This window comes from Notamacropus eugenii, chromosome 3 (genome assembly GCF_028372415.1).
Source record: "Notamacropus eugenii isolate mMacEug1 chromosome 3, mMacEug1.pri_v2, whole genome shotgun sequence".
Classification (NCBI taxonomy): domain Eukaryota; kingdom Metazoa; phylum Chordata; class Mammalia; order Diprotodontia; family Macropodidae; genus Notamacropus; species Notamacropus eugenii.
Window position 1 is genome coordinate 118965345 of NC_092874.1, and position 22883 is coordinate 118988227.

Sequence of the window (22883 nt, forward strand, 5' to 3'; positions counted from 1 at the left end):
CAGTGAATTGTTGGTGGCTGAACTTGAGATCCCAGTACAATTGTACCTGGATTTATGTGCTTACTCCCATTCCCTAGTTGAGGCTTTTAAAAAAGATTTCTGTCTGCCTGTCCTGTTTCAAAACTGTCCTGCTTCTCTGCGCTCCACTCTGTTAATGTTTCGATGGCCCTCTTTTTGGTACTGTATGCTAACCTCCCCTTCACCCCACTACTCCTTACCAAAGAAAAGTCCCCAAAGCAAAATGAATTCACATCTGAAAATATTTCTCTGCACCTTGTGTCCCTCACCTCTATCATGAGGTGGATAAACAGGGTTCATCATTGGTCCTCAGGAGACATAGTTGGTTACTACTTTCATTAGAGCTTTTAAGCCTTTTAGAGTTGTTTTCCTTTGCAGTGCTACTGCCCTGGTATCAATTCTCCTGGTTTTACTCACTTTATTGTCACTTCAGTCTAACTAATTACCTATGATTTCTTCAGTCTTCTTTCAGTTTTGGTTTTTTTTTTTTTATGGTGCAATAATTTTCCACTACATCCATGTGTGACAATGTTTTTGTTCAGCCATTTCCCATGATTCTGGTTCTTTGCTTTCCTTCTTTTAATCCTTTATTTTTTTTCCCCTTTAATGTTAAATGAAATAGCATGTACAGTGCACTGGAAGACTTCTAGGGCTATCAGATAAGTGGTGGCTATGATCTGGAATGGAACCACTTGTGCAAAAGGATGGAGAAGTGGAAGATGAAATGTTCTGTATAAGGAACTAGCAGGCCAGTTTAATGGGAACAGAATAAAATGAAATAATACAGAAAAGATAGGTAACAAATTATTATGGAAGGATTTTTTTTTGGGGGGGGGCCTTTTTGAGAAGTTCTTCTAGAAGCCTTAGGGAGCCATTGAAGAGTTAGGGGATGGGTGGGGAATATCAGTTTGGTCACTGGATTTGGAGACAAGGAAGGTGGTACAATAATCCAGGGGAGACCCTGCTAAAGGCCTGTCTGTTTTATTCTCCTAGTAAAATTTAAGCTTGAGAGCAGGTTTTGTGTTTGTTTCCCAGGACCAAGGAGTGTGGCCTACACATAGTAGGTTCTTAACTAAACGCTGGTTGAATCAATAATATTGTTGGAACCTATTAGCTCTTGTCTCCTAAGCTCTAATTGGTAGAGGACATGTGAGTGGAATTGATGAATTATGATTAGAATTGAGAGATTATGAGTTAGAATTGGTAGTTTCCTTGCTACCAGATTGACCATATGGGATAAAAGGAAGGAGAAAATCAAAAGATGATTGCAGGGTTGTAAATCTGGAAGGATGGTGATACCTACAACAGCAGTATGGAACTTGAGTTTGATGAGGCACATGTTAAATTACTAGTTATTTCTTGATACTTTCCTATATAAAGCATCCCATGTTGGACATGGAATTATGAGATATCCTACTCATGAGAAACACTAGTTGAGAGAAACAGGGTATACATAAAAAGATAAGTCAAATGAATAGCATAGGGAAACTTCTAGATGAATTTTGACATTTAAGTGCTATAGGGTCCAGAGAAACAAGCAAATGTGTCCTCAGACTCAGTTTTGCTTTGAAGGTCTCAACACTTGAAGATTGAAGAGAGAGAGACTTGAGGCTAAGTGGAGAATAATTTACACCGATCTTTCTCATGTAGCTCTGGCTTCTTACTCCTTTTTGCCTACCATACTTTCCAGGCAATCTCCTGTCTGTCTTGTCAGAATGCACTCAAGGAAATCATAAAGCATATTCCAAAACTAAATATAAAATGCTCTTTGGATTACCTACTCTTAGGCTGTCTGCCTAGTCTCTAAATTTGCTGATAGTCTTAAACTGAGTATAATGTTAGGGGAAGAGTTGAATTCTAGCTAGCTGCTGATTAGCCTATATGACCTTGGGCAAATCATTTAACTTTAGTCCAGCATTTGGCTTCTTCCACCTCTAGATCTAGCATACAGTAAATTTTCTCTAGTTCCAGGCTGAGTTGGTAGGAATAGGGGGTTGCAGGCTGTTGAAATGGTAGGGTAAAGAAAGAAGACTAATTAATTAGAAGCAATAATTTCCTTTGGAAAACTCCAGAGCATTCCATTCTTTATTCAGTGGGGAGAGGTTTTTGAGGTTCCTTAAGAATCAGGTTGGTCAGAAGAGTATAGAATCTGACATTTTTCTAGCCTACCCTACTTCAATAACTGTGACTATGAGTTTAGAACACTCGTAAAGAAATAGCGTTCTAGTAGAAAGAGTCAGGGGCACTTCCTTCTGTACTTGGCTTTGCAGAACAAGCTGCTGCAGGCTTTAGATTGGATGAACACTAATCTCCAGAGTCCCCAGGGATCCAGCATTCTCACTGATAAGTCACCAAATCTTTCTTTTCTTTTCCCCTCACTGAACTCCCCTTTGGACATCTCATACTTCCAGCTTAGCAGTGGCTCAGCAGCCACGTTAGATATATTATAGTGGGGAGTTTATGCGTTGTGTATGCATGTGTATATAGATGTGTGTGTACACGTATGTAAATAAATATAACATAAGGAAAATTAAGAGAACACAGTCAGTTTCTGATTTGGGAAGAAACGGCCCCTGTGAGGGAGAACTGCATTTCAAGCATGTGTTCAGTCAGGAGGTGACGTGTTGAGTGAGAGGCGAGACCTTCCTTGATTTCTGGAGCCAATTTTAGTCTAACTAAAGGCAGAGCTGGATTGAAGTACCTTCCAAGGTTGACAGTATTTGATCTTTTAGACAAGGGAGACACTGGACATTTTTGAACAGGAGAATGACATGGTTATACATGTGCATCTCTGAATGACTATTACAATGCCTTGTGCATAATAGGTACTCAAGAAGTATTTGTCGAATTTACCGGGAAACAAGGATATTTAATAAAGGGGGCTATCAAAGTAGTCCGGTCAAAAATGATGAGGGTTTGAAGTAGGGTGGAGAACAGGCCAAGGGGAAGCTGAGAAGAAGCCAAGAGATGTTGTAGGAATAGTTTGGCTTCATTGAATCTCTGGAATGAGAGAAGGAAGAGTCAAGGATGACTTAAAAGTTGATGGACCTGGGTTGACTAGAAGGATGTTGGTTCCCTCAACAGAGGGTTAAGAGGCATGAAAGAGTCAGAACAATTTCATTTTGAATATAGTTTGAATGCCAACCTCTCCTTCCTCCAGCCCCCCCCCCCCAAAAAAATTAAGGACTGGCATATTGGTGAGGTTATTTTTGTTTTGGTTTGAACTGCAATTTCATCCCCTCCTAGATTCTAAACTTAAAATTTTTATAAAGTTGTCTGGGGCATTGAGCTTTTAGTGACAAAAAGTACGTGTTAGAGCAGAATACTTAACTTTTTGGTGTTTTGTTCTCTTTGAGAGCACCAAATTTGGGAACCCCAAGGTAAGAAATCCCCATGTTAGAGGTAAGACTTTGAACTCAGGTCTAACTGAGGCCAAAGCTGGTCCTAGGTCCACTGGACAGTGTTGCCTTTCAGGAACTGAGAGTTGGGTAAATAAATATGGAACTCATCTAGATAAAGATGACACTTTAGCCTATATTAGGGGAGCTAAAATCACCAAATGAAAACATATATAGAAAAGAGGGCTTTCATTTTTTCATTGCTTGCTGTGATAATATTGTGTCCTTGAATCTGCTTCTTTTCACTCAGCATTAGTTCACGTAAGTCTTTTCAGGTTTCTCTGTATTCATCACGTTTGTCAAAGATGTTCTATATTTCATATCTTATTAGGTTGAGCTAGATAAGCGAAGTCCTATTTAGATGTTCCTTGGAAGACTTTTGACATGGGCATGAGCCAGAGTCAATGAGAAACCTTAAGATAGAAACAGATCTGAAAGTGAGGGAGAGAGACAGAGATATGCATAGGCCCTTTTGCTGTCTTGAGTATGCATAGTTGAGTGACATTTTGGGGACAGTTCCAAATTGCTTTCAAGAATTGCTGGACCAACACACAGCTCTGCCAGCATTGCATTGATGTGCCTATTTTCCTCTAGACCATTCAATAATTGTTATTTTCATTTTTTGTCATCTTTACCAGTCTGATAAATATGATGTGAGTTGGAACCTTAGAATTGCTTTAATTTACAGTTCTATAATTATTAGTGATGTATGAGTTTTTCCTTCAGTACCTTTGCAAATATCAAAGCTAAGAAGTCATTGAACAGAACAGGCTTATTTCACACAACAAGGATTACAGGGATTTTTTTAAAAACAACTTAAAGTGAATCAAGAAAATTTTCTTAGCACCATATACAATTACTTCATTTGAGATTTGAGTTGCCTTGTCATTGTGAGAAAAAAAATTGGTTTGTCACAAAATCAAGTACCATGTGTATTGAGTGAGCAGTACTTTTCTTGATCCCAATACTGTGGTAACCAACTTGGCACTGAGTCTTCCCAAAAGTAAGGAAAGATCATCTATATCCTGTCTCAACCTGCATGGTGCATATAACTCATTGTACTAGTGAAGAAGACTTTGGTATAGGTATGCTCCTCCACATAATTCTGTGCCTTGTATCTTATTAGTTCAAGCCCTTCCTCATTTTTGTGTCTAAGAGTTGTGCTTGGATGAACCTCTTCTCTCCATCTCCCCCACCTTCCATGTAGTTCATTACCAATGTTCATATTGGGTTCAACCTCGAGGGCCTCAACCTTCACAATTTAAATATTTTGCTGATAAGCCACAAGTTTACATTTTTGGATCTTATCACCATGCATTTCTATAGTATTCTAGTCATTCTTAAGACCCCCACCAGAACTTTCTTACTGCTCTTTAATATAACTCAGACCTTATTCAGTGTCCTCCTTCTGCCTCCCACCCCCATTCCCTAACTCCCTTGGCCTTTAGGTGGTACTGAAATTGGACTGAGCAAGTTTTCCAGCTTGAAAGTTAGAAGGGGCCAGACTAGGTTGTATTTCATTAATCAGTCATTAACTCTATAGGCAGCTAGATGGCACAATGTATAGAATGCTAGCCAGTCTTGAGTTCAAATACACCCTCAAGCTGTGTGACCCTGGGCAAGTCACTTAACCTTGTCTGCCTCAATTTCCTCATCTGTAAAATAAGCTGGAGAAGGAAATGGTAGAAACTGCTCTAGCATCTTTGCCAAGAAAACCCCCAATTGGGGTAATTTTTAACAATCCCATCTCTAACACTCCTCTACTGAACCCAACTAGTAAGAAAAAAGAGCAGTGAAGAAGAAATGAGCTTAGGGACTCCTGACAGGACCTTCTACATTTGCTTCTCCAGACGAGACGAAGGATCCCAGATGTTTTATTATATTTCATCTGAATCGGCTGCCATTGAGTATTTGCATTGACATTATCGGATCATTGTGGGATCTGTCTATTTGTGGTGCACCACTTTGCGTTTGTCTTCTGAATTCCTCATTTTCTGTTTCTTTTTGGTACAATAATATTTGTCACAGTGACTGGCACATAATAGGTGCTTAATAAATGGTCACCATCTCCCCTGTCACCTTTACATAGTCATCTACCTAAATTTGTTCTGTCATTCATTCTCTCTCAAAGATTTGTTTCTGGGGTTTTCCCCCCCTTTCTATCACCAATAGCACTAGAAAGATTATTTTTATAATGAGACTTTTCTATCACTGAATTCCTTCAGGTATAAGCCTAGAAAAGAGTATGGATAGTTATTGATTTTCCCATCTTCTAACAGCCCCTTGGACTTGAACTACCCTCAGTCAACTTGATGGTTTTGAGGTGAAAATTCGTGGCCTTATGTGCATTTCTCACAATTTTGATCTGGAGCATTTTTTTGTTGTTGTTTCTTGATCATTTGCATTTCTGTTGAATACTGTCCATTTCCTAATCATTTGCCTGTTAGAGAATAGTTTTTGTCTTACAGTAAATATCAGATTTTTGATGCAAAATTTTCTCCTTAGGATCAGTTCTTTTATCCTACATTCTCTAATTTTGCTTGTGCAAAAGCTTTTTTATTTTATGTAATTGAAATAGACATTTTATCTCTTATTCCTTGCTTAGTCAAGAATTCACTCCTTCACCACAGATCAAAAAGGCATCTCTTTTTTTTAGCATGTATTCTCTCTGCCTCTCCCTTCCCCCCAAATAAGAGAAAGAAAACCCTTCTAGTTTCTTAAATCAAGTGAGCTTTTGTATTTAAGTCCTATATTCAGAGGCAGTAGTGAATAGAGAGCAGAAGATGGGAGGACAGGGATTCCAGTCCCTTCTGTGATACATATACGTATTAGCTATGTGTGCTAAAAGAAACAGATTCTGGTGGTTGCCTATTGATTTGGAAGAATCTTTGCTCTTTATTTACATACGCATTTACATATACAAAAGCCTATACATACATACATACATGTACATACACACACATGCATATGCATACCCTGTTTGTATTTTAGTCTGGTACTGGGGCATCCATATTAGGCCGTAGACTTCTAACGTACTGAAAGAGATTTAAAACATAAAACTGGGAAAGATTTAATAAAAATAAACAAGTACTATAAATCATATGTTTTCTAAGTCAATAGCCTACAGGCAGGGAATCCTTATTTACACTTTAATGTAAATTTCAGTTTGAATTGGACACCCCTGCCCTAGGCAGTCCTATATTGGTAGGAACTTCCTTATCTGGAAGGTGAGAAATACATCAATAAATCACAGGAACTGTCATTCCTATCTTTTTGCTGGAAAATGCTGATTTAAACGTAATTTGTCAAAATGTCTGGCCATGGCTGATATTTTCTTTCTTTTTTGTTTTTGTTTTTTCCAATTACATGTAAAAATAGTCGTCTGCATTCATTTTTAAATAAGATTTTGAGTTCAAGATTTTTCTTCCTTCCTCCCATCTCTCCAAGATGGCAAGCAATCTGATATCATTTATACGTTGCAATCATTTAAAATATATTTCCACATTAGTCAAAAGGGACAAACCACACACACACACGTTAATTATCACACATTGTTGCTGTTATTGTGTACAATGTTTTCCTGGTTCTGCCCACTTTACTCAGCATCAGTTTATGTAACTCTTTCCAGGTTTTTCTGAAATCCTGTTGAAGTAAGGATTAGTTGAGGTGAACTTCCCTTCTACTAGGCTTGTATGCCTTTTCCAGGGACTTACATTGGCAGACGCCGCCCTTCGTAGAGGCTCAGAAGGGCAGGGAAGGCCACTGTCTCCCATTCCTCTCAACCAGAAGTATTTCCTTGAATGATGCCTGTCAAGTTCCAACTTTCTCTAGTCATTTCTTTAAGATTTTGTTCCTTGTCAAACTGCAGGTGCTTTTTAGGAGTGGATTGAATGAAAGTAAGCCATTAATTAGCACCTTCCTGTGAATTACTGCATCAGTGCCTCTTTTCTAAGAAGACAGCGGATGAAAAGACATTTGCTACCAAGGGCTGGAAATCTCTGTGGCTTATAGTGTGTGTGACCTAGAGAAATTCACTTTCTTTCCCTGGGGCTTGGCTGTCTTCATCTGTAAAGCCCTCTGAGGGCTCTTCCGTTCTAGCTCTGTTACTTAAAACCTTGGTCAAGAGATGAACCTAAATCTTATGATGTTAGCCCATGATAAGGAAAGAGAAAGCCTAGTAAGGAGCACATCTGCTTGATAGAAACATCTGGACTATCCCTCTTTCATCCAGATATCATAGTGGAATACGAAGGGGAGGATTTCTACCCCTTGCACCTGCCTTAGGCTATTACCTCAACACCTTTTGAAAGCTAATTAAGAGGTTGGATGCTAGTGGTATACTCCAAACAAACCCCAGCTGTGAGGCGCCTGAGCCCTCCTCCACCCAGCTTTAAATAGCTTTCAATAGAAAGGAGATTCAGGCGGAGCCCCCTTCCCTCTACGGTGCCTCTCCCTACTCAAAGAATGGGCCTTAGGGTTGCTGCCAGGGCAAGGCTTCAGGAAGGGCCTCTTTAGAGAGGGAGGGCAGAGTCAGGAGGTTCAGGAAGTTTGCTCTCTTCCTGTCCTTTCCTTCCTTGACTTCTCCTGAGGTGTCCCTTCTTGGCAGGCCCTGAGTCCCCCAGACCAGGGTTGTAGTGGGGCCTGTTCAGTCAGAACAATCTCCTGTCTGCCCTATGACTTTGACCCTCCCCTCACTAAGCCACCCAGTGACACTATGTTCTACTGTGACTTTCTCCCAACATGAGGCTTTTCCAGGACTTGTTTCAGGTACAGGAGAGAAGTAAGATTGAAGGTGGACTAAGTGTGGAGCAGGGGTGGGTGGAGAAGTTAGTAAGAGGAAAGGAAAAAAGGCCAGCAAGAAGTAGAAGGCAGTCCTGGACTGTGCACTTTCTTGTGGTCTGGATGAGCCTATCCATCACCCTGAGGCAAAGACACAATTCGATGAAGTCCCTGCCTCCATGGGGAGCATGGCCGCCATCTGAGCCAAGAGATAAGCAAGAACAATTCTCTATTTGAAGAATGCCAGGAATTAATCTCCCTTGAGGGGAAAAGCCCAGGACACCCCTGGGAATTGGGGAGATTTGGGCTGCAAGGTTAAGGGCAGTATGTTGAAAGGCTGCCTCCATGCCTACTGGTGACAGGCATGGGGGGAGGGCATGTCATGGAGGTAGTTGTTCATTGATGAGCAGTTACAGACAACACTTCGTACAGAGGTCCTAGACAGAGCCTGGACCAGCTGGGCACAGCATCATTATTTCATACTGCTTCTCTCTGATCTTGGCAGTGCTCCAGTCAAACTGGGCTGCCTAATCACTCTCCCCTCAAACACCCCACTCTGTAATGCAAATTCCTAGGGCAAAATCCTTGCCCCTCCAACAGTGTATAATTCCCTAGAAGTAAAAATCCAAATGCAAACCCAGTCTCATTATAGCCTGACTCAATGCCACCTTTTTCAGGAAGACTCCCACGATTGACCTTCCACTTTTATTTTATTTTTGGGACCTGATCATCAAAATAAAAAGAAGAAAACGTGTTCTTGGCGCCTCAGTGACTTGGCAGAAATTAGATAACATCACTAAAGAGATGGTTAGTGAAGCCCCGGAAAAGAAAGTAGTGATTGCCCAAGGTAGCAGGGCTTCATCAAGAATCAGGCCTGACTTTAGTGTACTAATTAAATTAAAATTAGTTTACTAATTTAGTAAAATTTACTAATTTTGTAATATGAGTTTACTAATTTCCAAGTGGACTAGATTATTTTATCAGGGGACTACAAATTTGTTAAATGTAGTTTGAAAAATTATGTAATTTCTTATAGAAGTGAATGTCAAAAATGAAAAATAAATAAAAATTATGTAATTACTATATGGTTTAAGAATAATAGTCTAAAATTTTAATGCATGCCCTTTCTAAGCCATAGTCATTTCCAAACAGTATTGCTTCCCCACATAGCTCCATGAGCCCTCTTGGGATATCTAGACTTGTAATTGATAAAAGTAATTGACAAGTCATGCTGTTCTGATAGACAACATAGAAAAATGTAGGCTAGACGATATGATTAGATGAATATGGCCTTGGACCCAAAGAGTAGTTCATAGGAGTCACTGCTTCTTTTTCTGGATTCTTTATTTTGTGTGGCAAGGTTGGATTATGGCTTATGCTGAATTTTGTTATCTCATAGTAAAATGCTCAGCTTAATAAATACTTGTTGAAGTGAAGGGGTTTGCAGGAAGAGGAGGGTGTTGATACTATTTAAATTGGTCCTAGACTATTGGGTACTGGGCCCGATCCTTGTTGTTCTACGTCCATCCAATGGTTGTGTTGTCGGACTCACATTTCCCCTTGCCCTCCTCAGTCAGATAGTGAGTCTCCCTTTCTTTTGGACTGACCAATAGCCAGCAATAGCAGTTCACTGATGGAAGATTCTTGGTAGCCACATACTCCCAGGGAAGAGTCAGCATTTTTGATTTACAGAAATTACAACTTGGGTTCTAACTCAGGCTGAAGTCATTGCGCAATTTTGGATAAGTTACTCCATCCTGCCCCACCTCCCACCCCCCAGCTTCAGTTTTCTCATCTGTAAAAGTAGAACTCTAGCTTCTCTCCATCTCTCATATCTAGTTCCCAGTTAATGTGAGCAAGGAATCTTGTGAAGGGAATTCTCACATCATTTCCATTGGGATGGAACCAGTTACCATATTTTACATAATTATAACTTCAGATAGTATGAATTGGATTACAATGTCCACTTTTCTCAGGGATTCACCATTCTATACTGTCTTGTGCTGTGATTAATGGCCACATCCCCTCCTTTCTGGTCTTCTTTGCGTCTTCCACTTTTGCAGAATGGAAGGACTCTGTCCTGCCTCCCAAGACTGAGCCCAGGGTATTGGTAGGGAGAAGAGCACCCTAGGAGCACAGAACACTTAGCTATACATTCAACACCTGATACTCAACAACTGATTTCCCCTTCTTAAGATTCCAGTCTATTCTTTTGACATATTCCCAATGAAAATTGATCCATGTAACATAATGTAGATATATCTCCTTAGTCACATCCATCCTTGGAAGTTTCCAATTCAAATAAAATACCACTTACTGGGTGTATGACCTTTGATAAGTTATAACTAGTATAGCCTATGTAAAAAGAGGCTGAGGACATCTGCAGACTGCATCTCATAAGGTTCTTTACTTCAAATAATGTTCAGGGAAGAGACCTTACCAATTCTTCTTTGATACATAGATGTGATATAAATGAAAGAATAAAAGTTTATTTATGTTCTCTCCATATGCCAAACATCATGCTAACAAAGCAATACATTGCTAGTGATTGTGTATGACAAAGGTTTACAGAGTACCATACACATACTGTTGTATTCTCCTTTAACAACCCTGGAAAGTAGGTGTTATTGCCCTCATTTTACAGGTAAGGAAACCAAGGGAGACCAGAGGTTAAGTGACTCGCCCACAGGTTGCACAGTTAAGTGTCTTGTGGTAGCATTTTTATAAACATTTATTAAGAAGCCAGTACGTGCAGGGGTGTATTTTTGTTCTAGAATCTAGATGAATTCCCCTGCTCCTGCAGAACTTAGTGGTCTGGCTAGGGAAATTCTGAACATACTTTTGCAGAAGAGCATCAGGCAAGAGAAAATACAGCTTTAACTGTTGCTGCTGAAAATATGTTTAGCAGATTTTGAAATCAGAGAGAAAAATAGCACAGACCAAGGTAATAGTGATAGGTAAGTCATCTAGAATTCAACAGATTCCCTTCATAGAAAGAAAGGCAAATGGGTGATGCTGAGAGGAATGCTAGGCATAATTTGGGCTTTATGTATGACATCCTAGGGAAGTCTGTCAGAGAGAAGACCCAGGTTATGGAAGTTTAACTCTTATCTCCCTCTGCTGGAGAGCCAATGCAGTGCAGTGGAAAGAACATTGCATTTGCAATAGAGATTTGGGGGTGAAACCTTACTCAACTCAAGTAATCACTTACCCAGTGTCCTTAGGTGTCGGGAAAGATTTACTTTATGGTAAAATGGAGTTAGACAAGATCCTCTTGTTCCTTCCAGCTGTTAATTTCTGGATCTTTTTTTTCTGCCCAGGCAGCAAAAACCCAGTCTTTTTCTTTTATAGCAAAGGAGTGTTGTCTTCGGGAGTGAAGGCAGGGCTGTGGATCCTTGCTCCTTCCACAAAACCCCTCTGGCTTCTGCCTTAGGAGTGTGGCAGCAAATGGTCACTCCGAGAAAGGGAACTAGAATTTGAGACCTGACGGAGAGCTAAGGATCCTGTCAGGAATCCCCACCACCCCTTCTCACCCTCCTCCGTAGCTCCAGCCTTGTGCTGCTTTTCTCCAAGGGAGGTGAGCTTTGGTTTGAGTTTGCTCCTTTATAGGGGAACAGTCATAGAAGCTTCTGATATAATAGCTGGCACTTATTTATATTGTTTTGATTTTTACTCCAACGCACTTTACATATATGTTCACTCATTTGATCCTCACAAGGACCCTGTAAAGTAGAAGCTATTGCCATTCCTATTTTACAGGTAAGGAAATTGATACACATAAAAGTTAAGTAACCTGTGTCGAGGATCACACATCTAGTATCTGAAGTGGTATTCAAAGTCTTATGGTCTTGTTGACTCCTGAGTCCTGCATTTTATTCACTGTGTAACCTAGTGCCTCTCGTGTGTTCTCATTTAGCAACCTTGTGAGATTGTCCTCATCGTACAGATTGTGAAACTGAGTCTGATAGCAGATCAAGTGATTTGCTGAGGCTCAACACAGCTAGTGTCTGAGTGACAATTCATGACTCTTAGTCAAGTCTCAAACTGTTCCAGCATCAAAGGATTGTCCAAGAGCAGAGCTGGCAAAGGACCTAGGCAGGGGTGGGCAACCTTCAGCCTCGAAGCCATATGGGGCCTTCTAGTTCCTTGGGTGTGGCCTTTTGACTGAGTCCAAGTTTTACAGAACAAATCCTTTTATTAAAGTTGAGCCACAGGTTCCCACCCCTGTCAGGTAATCTAGTCCCACTCCCTCTTTTCATGGAAGAGGAAACAGACCCAGAAGGATGAAGGCACCTGCTTGAGATCAAACAGCCAGCTAGTGGCAGAACCAGAATTAGAACCCAGGATTGGTGCAGAGGTGGGGAGTGGGTGGGGGGGAGTGTCTTCCTATTTTACCAAACTACTTGATTTCTACAGGTTTATCCTTAGACTGGGGGGAGGGGAGTGAGAGAAGTGGAGATGCTGGCTCAGAACCAGCAACAACCTCACCACCACCACCCCTTCTCCAAACAGCCACTCCCACCAGTAGGCCCCCACTTCCTGGAGCATTCTTATAGATTTCCTTTTCCATCTATTAATATCCCCAGAGTTACTCTGCGTGTAGGAGGAAAGCATCTAGACCTGGAGTGGAAGGAAGCCAGTGCTCCCCCAAGGGTGGAGAGCTGGGTAGGATTGAAGGATAAGAGCTGACCAGGCTGAATTTCTCTCCCCAACTCTGACCCTACCCCATCCCACCCCTCTGCCCTGACAGGTGGAGCTCCCAGAGGAGATGGGGAGGTTTTCCCTGAAAGGGAATAAACATGCATAGTGAAGCAAAACATTTCCACTTTGGCCATGTCCAAAAATGATTTACTAAACCTTGTTAAGACAGATGATGAAAAAATTTTAATTAAGCATGTACTATGGGTCAAATCCTGGGCTAAGTTTAAAGGACAAAAAAGACAGTCTCTACTCCAAAGATCACATTCTAATTGATTGTGGTTGGCCCAGTGGATAGAGCACCAGGCTTAGTCAGGAAAACCTGAGTTCAAATCTGGCTTCAGACACATAACCCTTGGCAAGTCACTTAACTCCAATTTGACTCAGTTTCTTTATTGGTAAAATGAGGAAAATAATAGCATCTTCTTCCTAAGGTTGTTCATGAGGATCAAATGAGATAACTGAAAAGGGTTTATAAGTGCAGCGTCTGACACATAAGTGCTATATAAATGTTGTTGTTAGTATCACTACTATTTTTATGAGATACCTTGAAAGCCAGAAGGACCTTAAAAATTTTTTGACATCTTCATTATTCATTATTGCTGTTTCCACCCTTTGTGGTCAGTCAATCAGAAGACCTTTATAAAGGTCTTACTATGTACCAGACAATATTGTGTGTAGCTAGTGGTGCAAAGACAAAAAAGGGGAAAGGTCCCTGCTGTCATGAGGCTCACGTTTTATCGATCTGTACTTATCTCTAAGTAAGTGTTCAGTCATACTGTTCCACTACTGCTCATTAGGAACAACTGGGGAACTCCATACATCATCTCTGTCTTTGTATACCTTCCTGCCTCTGTCTTAGAATCCTGTTTCTTTCAAAACTCAAGTCATGTTACCTTCTACAAGAGAGAACGTATCCGTTTTTCTAGTACAGGGATACTTACTGAATTAACCTTGTATCATGGACCCTGGAGCCCTTTGCCACTATGGTGTAAGCCCATGGATACCTCCTGAGAATTTTTTTTAAAATATATAAAGTAAAATTCATAGGATTACAAAGGGAATATTGGAATAAAGTTGTTAAAATACAAAAACCTCAAGCCCCAAATTCCTTGAGGATAAGGATTTTGCCTTTGTATTCCTAGCAAGGTACCATCTTAGAATAAAAAGTAAGCCTTAATGGTAAGTCTGGAATAAGATTCTAAAGGCAAATAAACTTCTTGAGTCCTATGTTTACACAGTCCTTCAGTCTACAGGAGAATGTCCTAAATGGCTCCACCTTTTTCAGTTTGACTTTGAGCAAGCAGTGATAACAAGCCTAGTGACTATAGTCACTCAGGTCTAGGGGCAATGCCTTTGGTGTCTTGGTTGGGGGTGGAGATGGTATATCCTTAAACCTACGGTTGGACTGATATTGGTAGTTTTATGACCCTTGAGTATGAATAAGAAGAATAGTCTAGGGCAGTTTCTAAAGGTCAAGTTCCCAGATAACTCAAGCTTCCCTCCAGCCCCAATAAAATGATATAGGGCTGGCCTGAACAACAAGTGAATCTGGGAGTCAAAGAGAATGTTTATTTTCTGGGATCACCTGAGGTAGGGTAGCAGGTGGTCTCATGCCCTTAGTGTACTATAAGCTAGGGAACTTCTTAAGAGGGTTGTTGTGGTGGAAGATCCCTCCTGAGGCAGCTAGGTGGTGCTGAGTCAATCCTGTAGTCTCAGACACTTACCTGCTATGTGGTGTTGGCCAAGTTTCTTAACGCATAGCCTCATTTTTTTACCTAGGATTAGGAGTTTGTATTTGATCCACCACTTAACAGTCTCAGAAAACTTGCCTGGTATGTTGTCCATAGTCACCAAGGTAGCGTATGGCAGAGTTTTTCATTCATTTCAGTCATGTTCGACTCTTTGTGACTCCATTTGGAGTGTTCTTGACAAGGGTACTGCTGGTTTGTCCTTTCCTTCTCCAGCTCATTTTACAGATGACAAATCTGAGGTAAATTTGCCCAGGGTCACACAGCTAGTAAGTACAGGAAGTTGAGTCTGACACCTGGCCGAGCACTCCATCCACTGCCCAATATGGCAGAGGCAAGACCTCAAACCTGGCCTTCCTGGCTTTGAGACCAGTTCCTTGTCCTTTAATTATCTATTTAATTATCTATCTGCCTCCTACCTCAAAGGATTGTTGGGAAGATCAAATAAGACAATACATGTAAATCATTTTGCAGACCTTAGGGTGCTATCAGAATGTTATGTTAGCTAATGTCCTGCACTTGGATAAGCAGAGGGGTATGATGGAAGGGCGAATTCTCCACCAATCTCAAATTTATAAAGCTGGCCCATCATGAGCCCTTCTACAAATGAGAGATTGATTCTTCAGGGTAAAATATCAAGTCTTTGTGGGAAACCATTACCCTTCATTCACATCTTAAGTGGAGAGGATTTGTCCAGATACTTTAGGGTGGAGATGGAGGAGCTCTGGGGCCCAGGAGCAGGGGGAAAAAACCCAATTAATGTCCAGTTTTGTCTCAAATGAGCCATATTCCTTTCCTTCCTTTTAGATGCAAGAGCCAGATGCACAAGTTAGAGATCAGACGTGACTTGTCTTGTGGCTCTTTTTCTGTGTTTTACACATTCAGGGTGTGTGTATCAGGGAGAGGCGGGTTTGGATGGAAGTGAGGAAGAGAAAGAAAGAGAGCGGTAAACCATAGAAACTTGGAGTTTAATTCATCAGCACTTTAAAAAACTTGATTGGTCTTAGGTTTCTTTTTTACCTCTACATCATAGTTTCCCCTAGTATCCTTCCCCCTCTCAGAGAGCTGTCTCACAAAACAAATAGTATTTTTTAAGGATAAAAAATGGAAAAAAATCAGCACAAAAGATCAATGCTTTGAAAAGTCAGAAAACTTAAATCACTTACTTGGTTCCTTTTTTTAACCGTCAGAGGACGCAGTAGAAGACATTATAAATGTATATACAGAACAACTGTGATACAATACAAGGTGATATCTTCACACATGCAGCTTGTCATACAAAACTGTTTAGGGGCTCACTTGTATTTTCTGTTGGGATTATAAACAGGAGACGGGACATCAGCACTCCCCCAAGTAACCAGTACCACCACTGCCTCTGCTCAAAGCACCCAGACCACACACACTCCAGGAACCGCCAAATCTCTGGACATAAGTTTAACACAGCCAAATGACCCTTCAGAAATCAAGAAGTCAACTAGCGCTAACCCCATGACAACTACTTCACCCCAGTCTCAAAATGCATCATCTCCCAAATCCCAGCCCTCAGAGAAGAGTACAGTAGGGATAGAAGCACAGACCACTGTAGCCTCTTCCACTGTAAGTACTACAAGTGTGATCTCAGAGCCTGCCAAGAAGACCACTACAGTCCCCGGTTCTTTGGAAAACCAGGCATCCACTTTGCCATCACAGGCAACAAAATCCTCATCTACACTATCAGGTAAGTAATTCTTATTTTTCATAGTGGGGAGAAGAATTGGGGAGATCAGATTTTTGAAAAGGGGTAAATGTACCTTGTCCTTCCACTTGGCCTAGAGGATGGAAGTTCCATAATAAAAAATTAATAGTAAGAGAAAACGTGAGAACGTTGATTTAACTCCATTTCTGCTCTCACCTTCTCAGTAGGGTGGAGAATTAAACAAAAGCAAACCAACCTTATTTGACTGTTGGAGATAGTCCTGATGGAACAATGAGCAGACTTTACACACACGCACACACACACGCACACATACACACATGCACGGTTGGTTCTACTGTTCCTACCAAGCAGTGTAGCCTGTACTAATACCACCCCTTTGTCCCAACCTTTGCAGCGTCAAATGAAACAATTAAGTACTCCATGTCCTACGTATTTTGTGAGAGGTTGCCCATGGTACTCTGCAAACCATTGCTTTTTCTCTCCCTTCTTTTTGAGGAGATCAGGGTTAAATGACTTGTCCATAGTCACACAGTTAGTGAGTATCTCAGGCCGGGTTTGAACTCAGATCCTCCTGGCTGATGATTGCTTTATCCACTGCGCCACCGAGCTGCCCTGACCATAGTTGTTAATGAGCCCCATAACATGAGATTGACTTTACTAGTGATCTGTAGGACACAAATCTAGTTCATAGCAAAGGCATTTAATTAAAATTTCTTTGTAACTAAAAAACATTTCCCTCCTAAACCTCAAACTTACTTTCCTATAATGCCAATAATTATAACCTAAAAGTTACAGCTATTCTGATATATCTGCTTATAAGGCTTGTGTGAGATAGGCCAGAGGTTTTTACTTGGTCTCACCCTTCTTAGGCTTTTATTTGGTCCTATGGGTTTCACCATCATAGCCTTCTCAGGGCTTGAAGCCCATGTTTTCATGTTTTGAGTCAGGAAGATCTGAGTTCAAATTTAGCCTTAGTCCCTTACTAACTGTAGTAGTTCCTTACTAATGCCAGGCAAGCCTGTCTGCCCCAGTTCCCTTACTATGAAATGGGGATGCTGATAGCAGCCACCTCACCGGATTGTTGTGAAGATACAGCAGTGCTTGGCACGTATGTGTTGGGTCTGACAGTTAGAAAGGAGTGAGTCAGGATTCGTTCCCTTAAGCTGTGGAATCAAGAGAAGGGGATGGTCTTGGCTTATTCCAGTACATTTTCCCCCTTTACCTCAAGACATCTGTTTCTTTTTTCTGCAGCTGTAACTAAGAACCAGGGGGATAATACCACCCAGACCACCGTGAGTGTCATCACTACATCCTCCACCATCTCTGGGGGTCCACCTTCTGTGACCGGTTTCATGCCTTCCATTAAAATGCTAGGAACCTTTTCATCTGTTACCTCACCAGAGACCACCTACTTATCTCCCAGAACTCAATCAACTGTAACTACCTATTCGGCTACAACTTCAGATGTCTCTAAGACCACAGCTTCAGATACCTCTAAGGGTACAACTTCAGTGCTTTCTGGGAGCACGGCTTCCCATACCACTGGGGTGGTCCCTAGCAGGTCAACTTCAGTCGACTCTGAGAATCCTACCTTCTCACCCACTAGCCCCTATGCTTCCCATCACCAGCCCCCTGCCATGACAACCTCTGGATCTGAAATTTTTTCATCCATCCCCAACAAGGTAACTACTTCAGCTGGCTTAAGGAATGTGGAGTTTGGGGTGAGAAGCAGCAGCTTGTTGTAGAGGTTAGGCAGAAGAGACCATATATTGCTCCTTCCTAAAGGAGTTGTCTTCACCCCAAATGCTGGCAAATCAGGTAAAATCCACTTCTAAAATCTGCTTCTAACTTTGCTGGGATCTTCATCCCATGCAAGAATCAGCGACACAGGGCCTCAGCACTGAATTGAGGCCATGTTTAGGGGTGCCCTTTCTCCTCTTCCTATGACTTAGTCTGGCTGCTAGTGCCTCATAGACCCTAGTACCAATTGGTGATCAAAGCCTAGAAGGTCAGTGACCCTTTTTTCTCCCCAACTCCCTTACCCTATTAGTGACAGTAGGGAGTCGTCCTCGGCCAACACTTGACCTTGATCCAGAACAAGTCTGACTGAGCTTCCTCCATCCAAGGGGCAGGCATATAACTGGGAGCAGTGATTGGTGGGGGGTAGAATTGTCAGGTTTGGTGCTAAATTCATGACCCTGACTCCTTTCAGATAACCTGTCACGATGACAGCCACATAACAGAGAATCTGCTCATTCTGAAGATGACCAACTTCAGCATTTGTGTGAGTATTGTTCACCTACCTGGCCATGCCAGCTTCAGTGCTGTAGGTCTTAGATCCTTTCCTTTAACCATTTACTCTCAACTTGGTCCATCTTTTAGGGTTAGAGAGTCCAAATGGGATTGGGAAGAGCCAGCCACTTGAAAGCAGTTTAGAAAGATGTTGGGGATTGGGGTTCCCATCAATATTCAAGGAGAAGTCTAAGGTTTTGTTTTATTCCTTTAGTCTAGACTTGTGATTTAATTAGGGACAGGAACTAGTGAGATTATGTCTATTGATGCAGCTTTGCAACTAACTGTTCTGTAACCTGAAAGATTACCTGGGACATTTAATCACTTAGCAGGCTTAAACAGTCACATTTGAATCCAGGCTTTTTGGAGGCCCACCCTCAGGAAATGGATAGCCATGCAGCTGCTGGATTTAAGGTTAGGAACTGCCTATTACAGTAACCACCCTTTAAAAAAACAAACAAACAAACAAACCACAGGTACTGAGATATCCTTGTAAATTTTCCTCCCTCCAAGTCTTCATAAAACGGAACCTTTTTTTTTTCTTAAAAAGAGGAAGAAATGGGAACAGAATGCTAGAAAATCTGATACAATGTGCTGTATTCAACTGTGCCCCCTCCACCCACCTCCCAGTAACCACCACCTTAAAGCACTAAATGAATGTCAGTTTGGAGTCAGGAAGACCTGAGTTCAAATCCATTCTGAGACACTTCACTAGCTGTGAGTCCCTTGGGAAGTCACTTAACCCCTGTTGGCCTCAGTTTCCTCATCTGTAAAATGGAGATAATAGCACTTACTTCCCAGGCTTGTTGTGAAGGATAAATGAAATAATAATTGTAAAGCACTCAGCAAAGTGCCTGGCACATAGTAGACATTGCATAAATGTTATTGTCATCACCACAATCTAACTTGCATCATACTTTTTTTGCTGGGGTTGGGGGTTGCATTGTATATGTCACATCCCCCTCATTCCCTTTGCCTTTCTTTAAGGGAGGAGGGTGGAGAAGACTGGTCATTTTTCCTCTTTGTAACTCCACTCCCTCTAGCAATACAGCCTAGCTTTTATAACGACAGGGCTTGTTGGATAGAATGAGCCTTTTAGGGTTCATTTAAGTGGCTCAATGCTGCCCTCTGATGGCAATCTTTTGTTTTTGTAGCTGCCTACCTAAAAAGTGGGGAAAGCCTTTAGGCATTCAGGTCTGTTCAACAGTCATTTATTACATACCTGCAATATGGAAAGACCTAGGAGAGAGACAAAAGATATCTAAGACTCTTGTCTTAAATTATTAATAATCTGCCCTCAAGGAGTATAGAGTCATTTCATATTACAGAGAAATGAAAAAAGAGCTTGAAATTTAAGAGGATGCTTCACAGGTCCAATAGAAAATTTAGCTTTGAGGCCACTCTAGGATCCTGCCCCCTTCTCATGCACCCCCAGGCATCTTTAGGAGCAACAGCTGCTGCTTTCACCTGAAGATATAATTCCAGGTTTTTGCCAGATATTCAGTTGCTCCCGTCACTGTTTCTTTACCTCATCCCTTTGTTTTTAGATCTTTAGAAAAAAAAGTAAGACCCTTCTCTTTCTCCCCATCCAGAGGTGACTTGCTTTTCCAAATTCGTTGGGACTAGGCATTTCTGGATGTGATTGGGCAAGGCAGTCACTGGAAGAGCTTTCTCTGCCTTTCCTGTATTCCTAGGGAATAAATCCCTAAGGAATCATGTCTCTCATGGTAGCCTCCCTCTCCCAGCCACAGAGTACATTTAATGCATATGTTTTAAGACTATTTTGAAGTATTGATGTTATATGGGATGGCTCTCTTGCAAGGGGAGATGGAAGGAGTGCTTAAGAAAGTTTAAGTGATGTTAAAAAAAAAAGATTATTCAAAAAAGTAAAAGACATGGCCATTCAGGGATCTTGAATCATTCAGTTTGATGGCTAAAAGAGTGAAGACTGGAGCAGAGGGCTGGACCAGCACACTGGATGTACAGCTTTTAATTGCTGAGGTCTTTATCTGTCTTCTAGTCAGGTTTACACTGGCAGAGGCTTGGATGGAAGGGAAGACAATCCATTTGCTCCAGGATTAGAAAGCCACCCTTAGGAAAGAGTTACCTTTGTTTTCTACCCACAGGGTGGTGTCAGAGACTCCCGTAGCCATCCCCTCTACACAGCACTGTGTCGAGCAGGAAAGGCCAATTTCAACAAAGACAGGGATCTGTGTCACGTGCAGCTGGTCTCCCAGCCAGAAAAGCAAGAGGTGGCTGTTCTCAATGTCTCTGTACAAAGTAAGTGGCAAGGGGGTGTGGCTTGGGCATAGCTGGGGGAATCTTGGAGTGTAGGAGAGGACTTCATGGTGAATGGTCCACAAGGCACCCCAGATTAGCCAAGGTATCAGCCCTTCATTCCCTCCCTAGGGCTGAACCCCACAGAGACCCCCTATCCTAATCTAGTGTTCTAGGAGCCTCAGGCAATTCGTTTCATGGCTCCTTTCCCCACCTACTCCACCCCATCCCCTGCACCTGGTGCCCGTTCTTCTCTCCACAGCACACCTTCAGCCCAAGGAGCTGTATGAAGCTTTGAAGAAGAAATGGGATGATTTGAAAGCGGTAAGTGGCCCAAATGAAATGCTGTGGGGCCTGGACAGAGGTTTCCTTAGGAGTAGCCTCCCCTCCACAACTCTGAGGGAACAGGGCAAGAGAGTCTTAGAGAAGGGCCAGTCCAGCTGGGTGCTCAGGAGGAGAGGTCTCAGCTACTCCCTCTTGGCCAACATCAAGGTGGAGTGGAATAAAGAGATAAAGGGAAGAACAGCTGAGGAATAGATGAGTACTGGACACCCTGGATTGGAATAGAAGATTCAGAGAGATCAGAGGTTTTCCAATCAACCAACAATACTGAATACTTACTATAAGCCAGGCACCAGGCTAACCACTGGGGTAGGGATACAGGTACACGTACAAAGGGTAAAATAAAAAACTCCGTTGGCAAGGAGCTTAAAAGGTAGCAAGTACAACACTAGATACATCTGCATCGCCAGGGCTTTCAACTCAGGGTCTGTGAACTTGGTTCCTAAAAGTGATTGGATTATTTTCAGTATTCTTGGTTTCCTTTGTAATCTAGTGTTTTATTTTATGCATTTAGAAATGCAGAAATGCATTCTGAGAAGCAGTCCATAGGCCCCACCTGACTGCCAGAGGGGTCCACAACACACAGAAAGATTCATCTCCCTAATATAAGACAAATAAGGAAACACAAAGTTGTTAAAAATAGAAGGCAATTTGGGGAGGAAGGAGAAGGCCTTAGTAGTTGGGGAGAGCTGAAAGGGATTCATGGAGGTAACAGTGCTTGATTTGATTTTGGAGGACAAGAGGGAAGCTATGAAGTAAAGGTAAGGATGGAAGGCATTCCATGGTATGGTGGCCAGACCATGCACAGGCTGGCAGATGTCCAGTCTGAAGAACCATAAGGAAGGCCAGTTTGTCTGGATCATAGAGGGCAGGAAGAGATTTAAATGTCCAGTGAGGCTGGGAATGTAGCTTGGGGGCTTGGAAACAGGGAATTTTCTATTTGATCCCAGACCCACTCTTAGGGGAGCCATGGAGTAGAATAGGGGGCAGGCATGAGGGGCACCTAGCACCCAATAGATGCTTAAGTACTTGATGCATGTATGGTGGGTGTCTCAGAACTCTACTCTAACGAATTCCTTTCTGGGCAGTTGGGAGTTAGTAACATGACGTATGGAAAGGAAAGTCTGGACGAGAATTTGGACGACAGGTTCAGCATGCCTCTCATCATCACTATTGTCTGCATGGCTGCTTTCCTCCTCCTTGTGGCTGCCCTTTACGGCTGCTTCCACCAGCGCTTTACACAGCGCAAGGACCAGGTAAGATCCCTGCTTATTTCACCCCTGGTCTACCTACTGAGAAGAAGATGAGATGGTATGATGTGAGGAACACCAGCATTTCTGCCCACCCTCCAGGACATGCCTCATACCCTCTCTCTTCTATGTATGGTCTAATGATACTTAAATGTTCCATTTCTGCCTATGTTAAATATAAAAGGTAGGGACATGGCCACTAAAGGGTTTCTATTAAAATGCTGAAAGAAGTTAAAGGGTGTGGTCTCTAAAAGGAAATGAGACTTAAAATGAGTTGCTCCTGGTCCATTTCCTCCTCTCTCCAGGAAAACATAACAATATCAAAAAACTTGCCTAGTATTACTGAGCTCTCCAGCTAGGGCATCACCTAGAGTTGCCTCTA

General features: G+C 41.9%; 1 protein-coding gene across 1 annotated transcript in view; it reads left to right on the plus strand.

Moving 5' to 3' along the window:
• PODXL (podocalyxin like) overlaps nt 1-22883 on the plus strand; it is a 55197-nt gene that overhangs the window by 26453 nt on the left and 5861 nt on the right. Inside the window, exons 2-7 of the mRNA XM_072650125.1 lie at nt 15972-16361; nt 17592-18022; nt 18553-18624; nt 20759-20912; nt 21172-21233; nt 22340-22507. Of these exons, the coding sequence (XP_072506226.1) occupies nt 15972-16361; nt 17592-18022; nt 18553-18624; nt 20759-20912; nt 21172-21233; nt 22340-22507 (1277 nt within the window). The remainder of the gene's footprint in view (nt 1-15971; nt 16362-17591; nt 18023-18552; nt 18625-20758; nt 20913-21171; nt 21234-22339; nt 22508-22883) is intronic.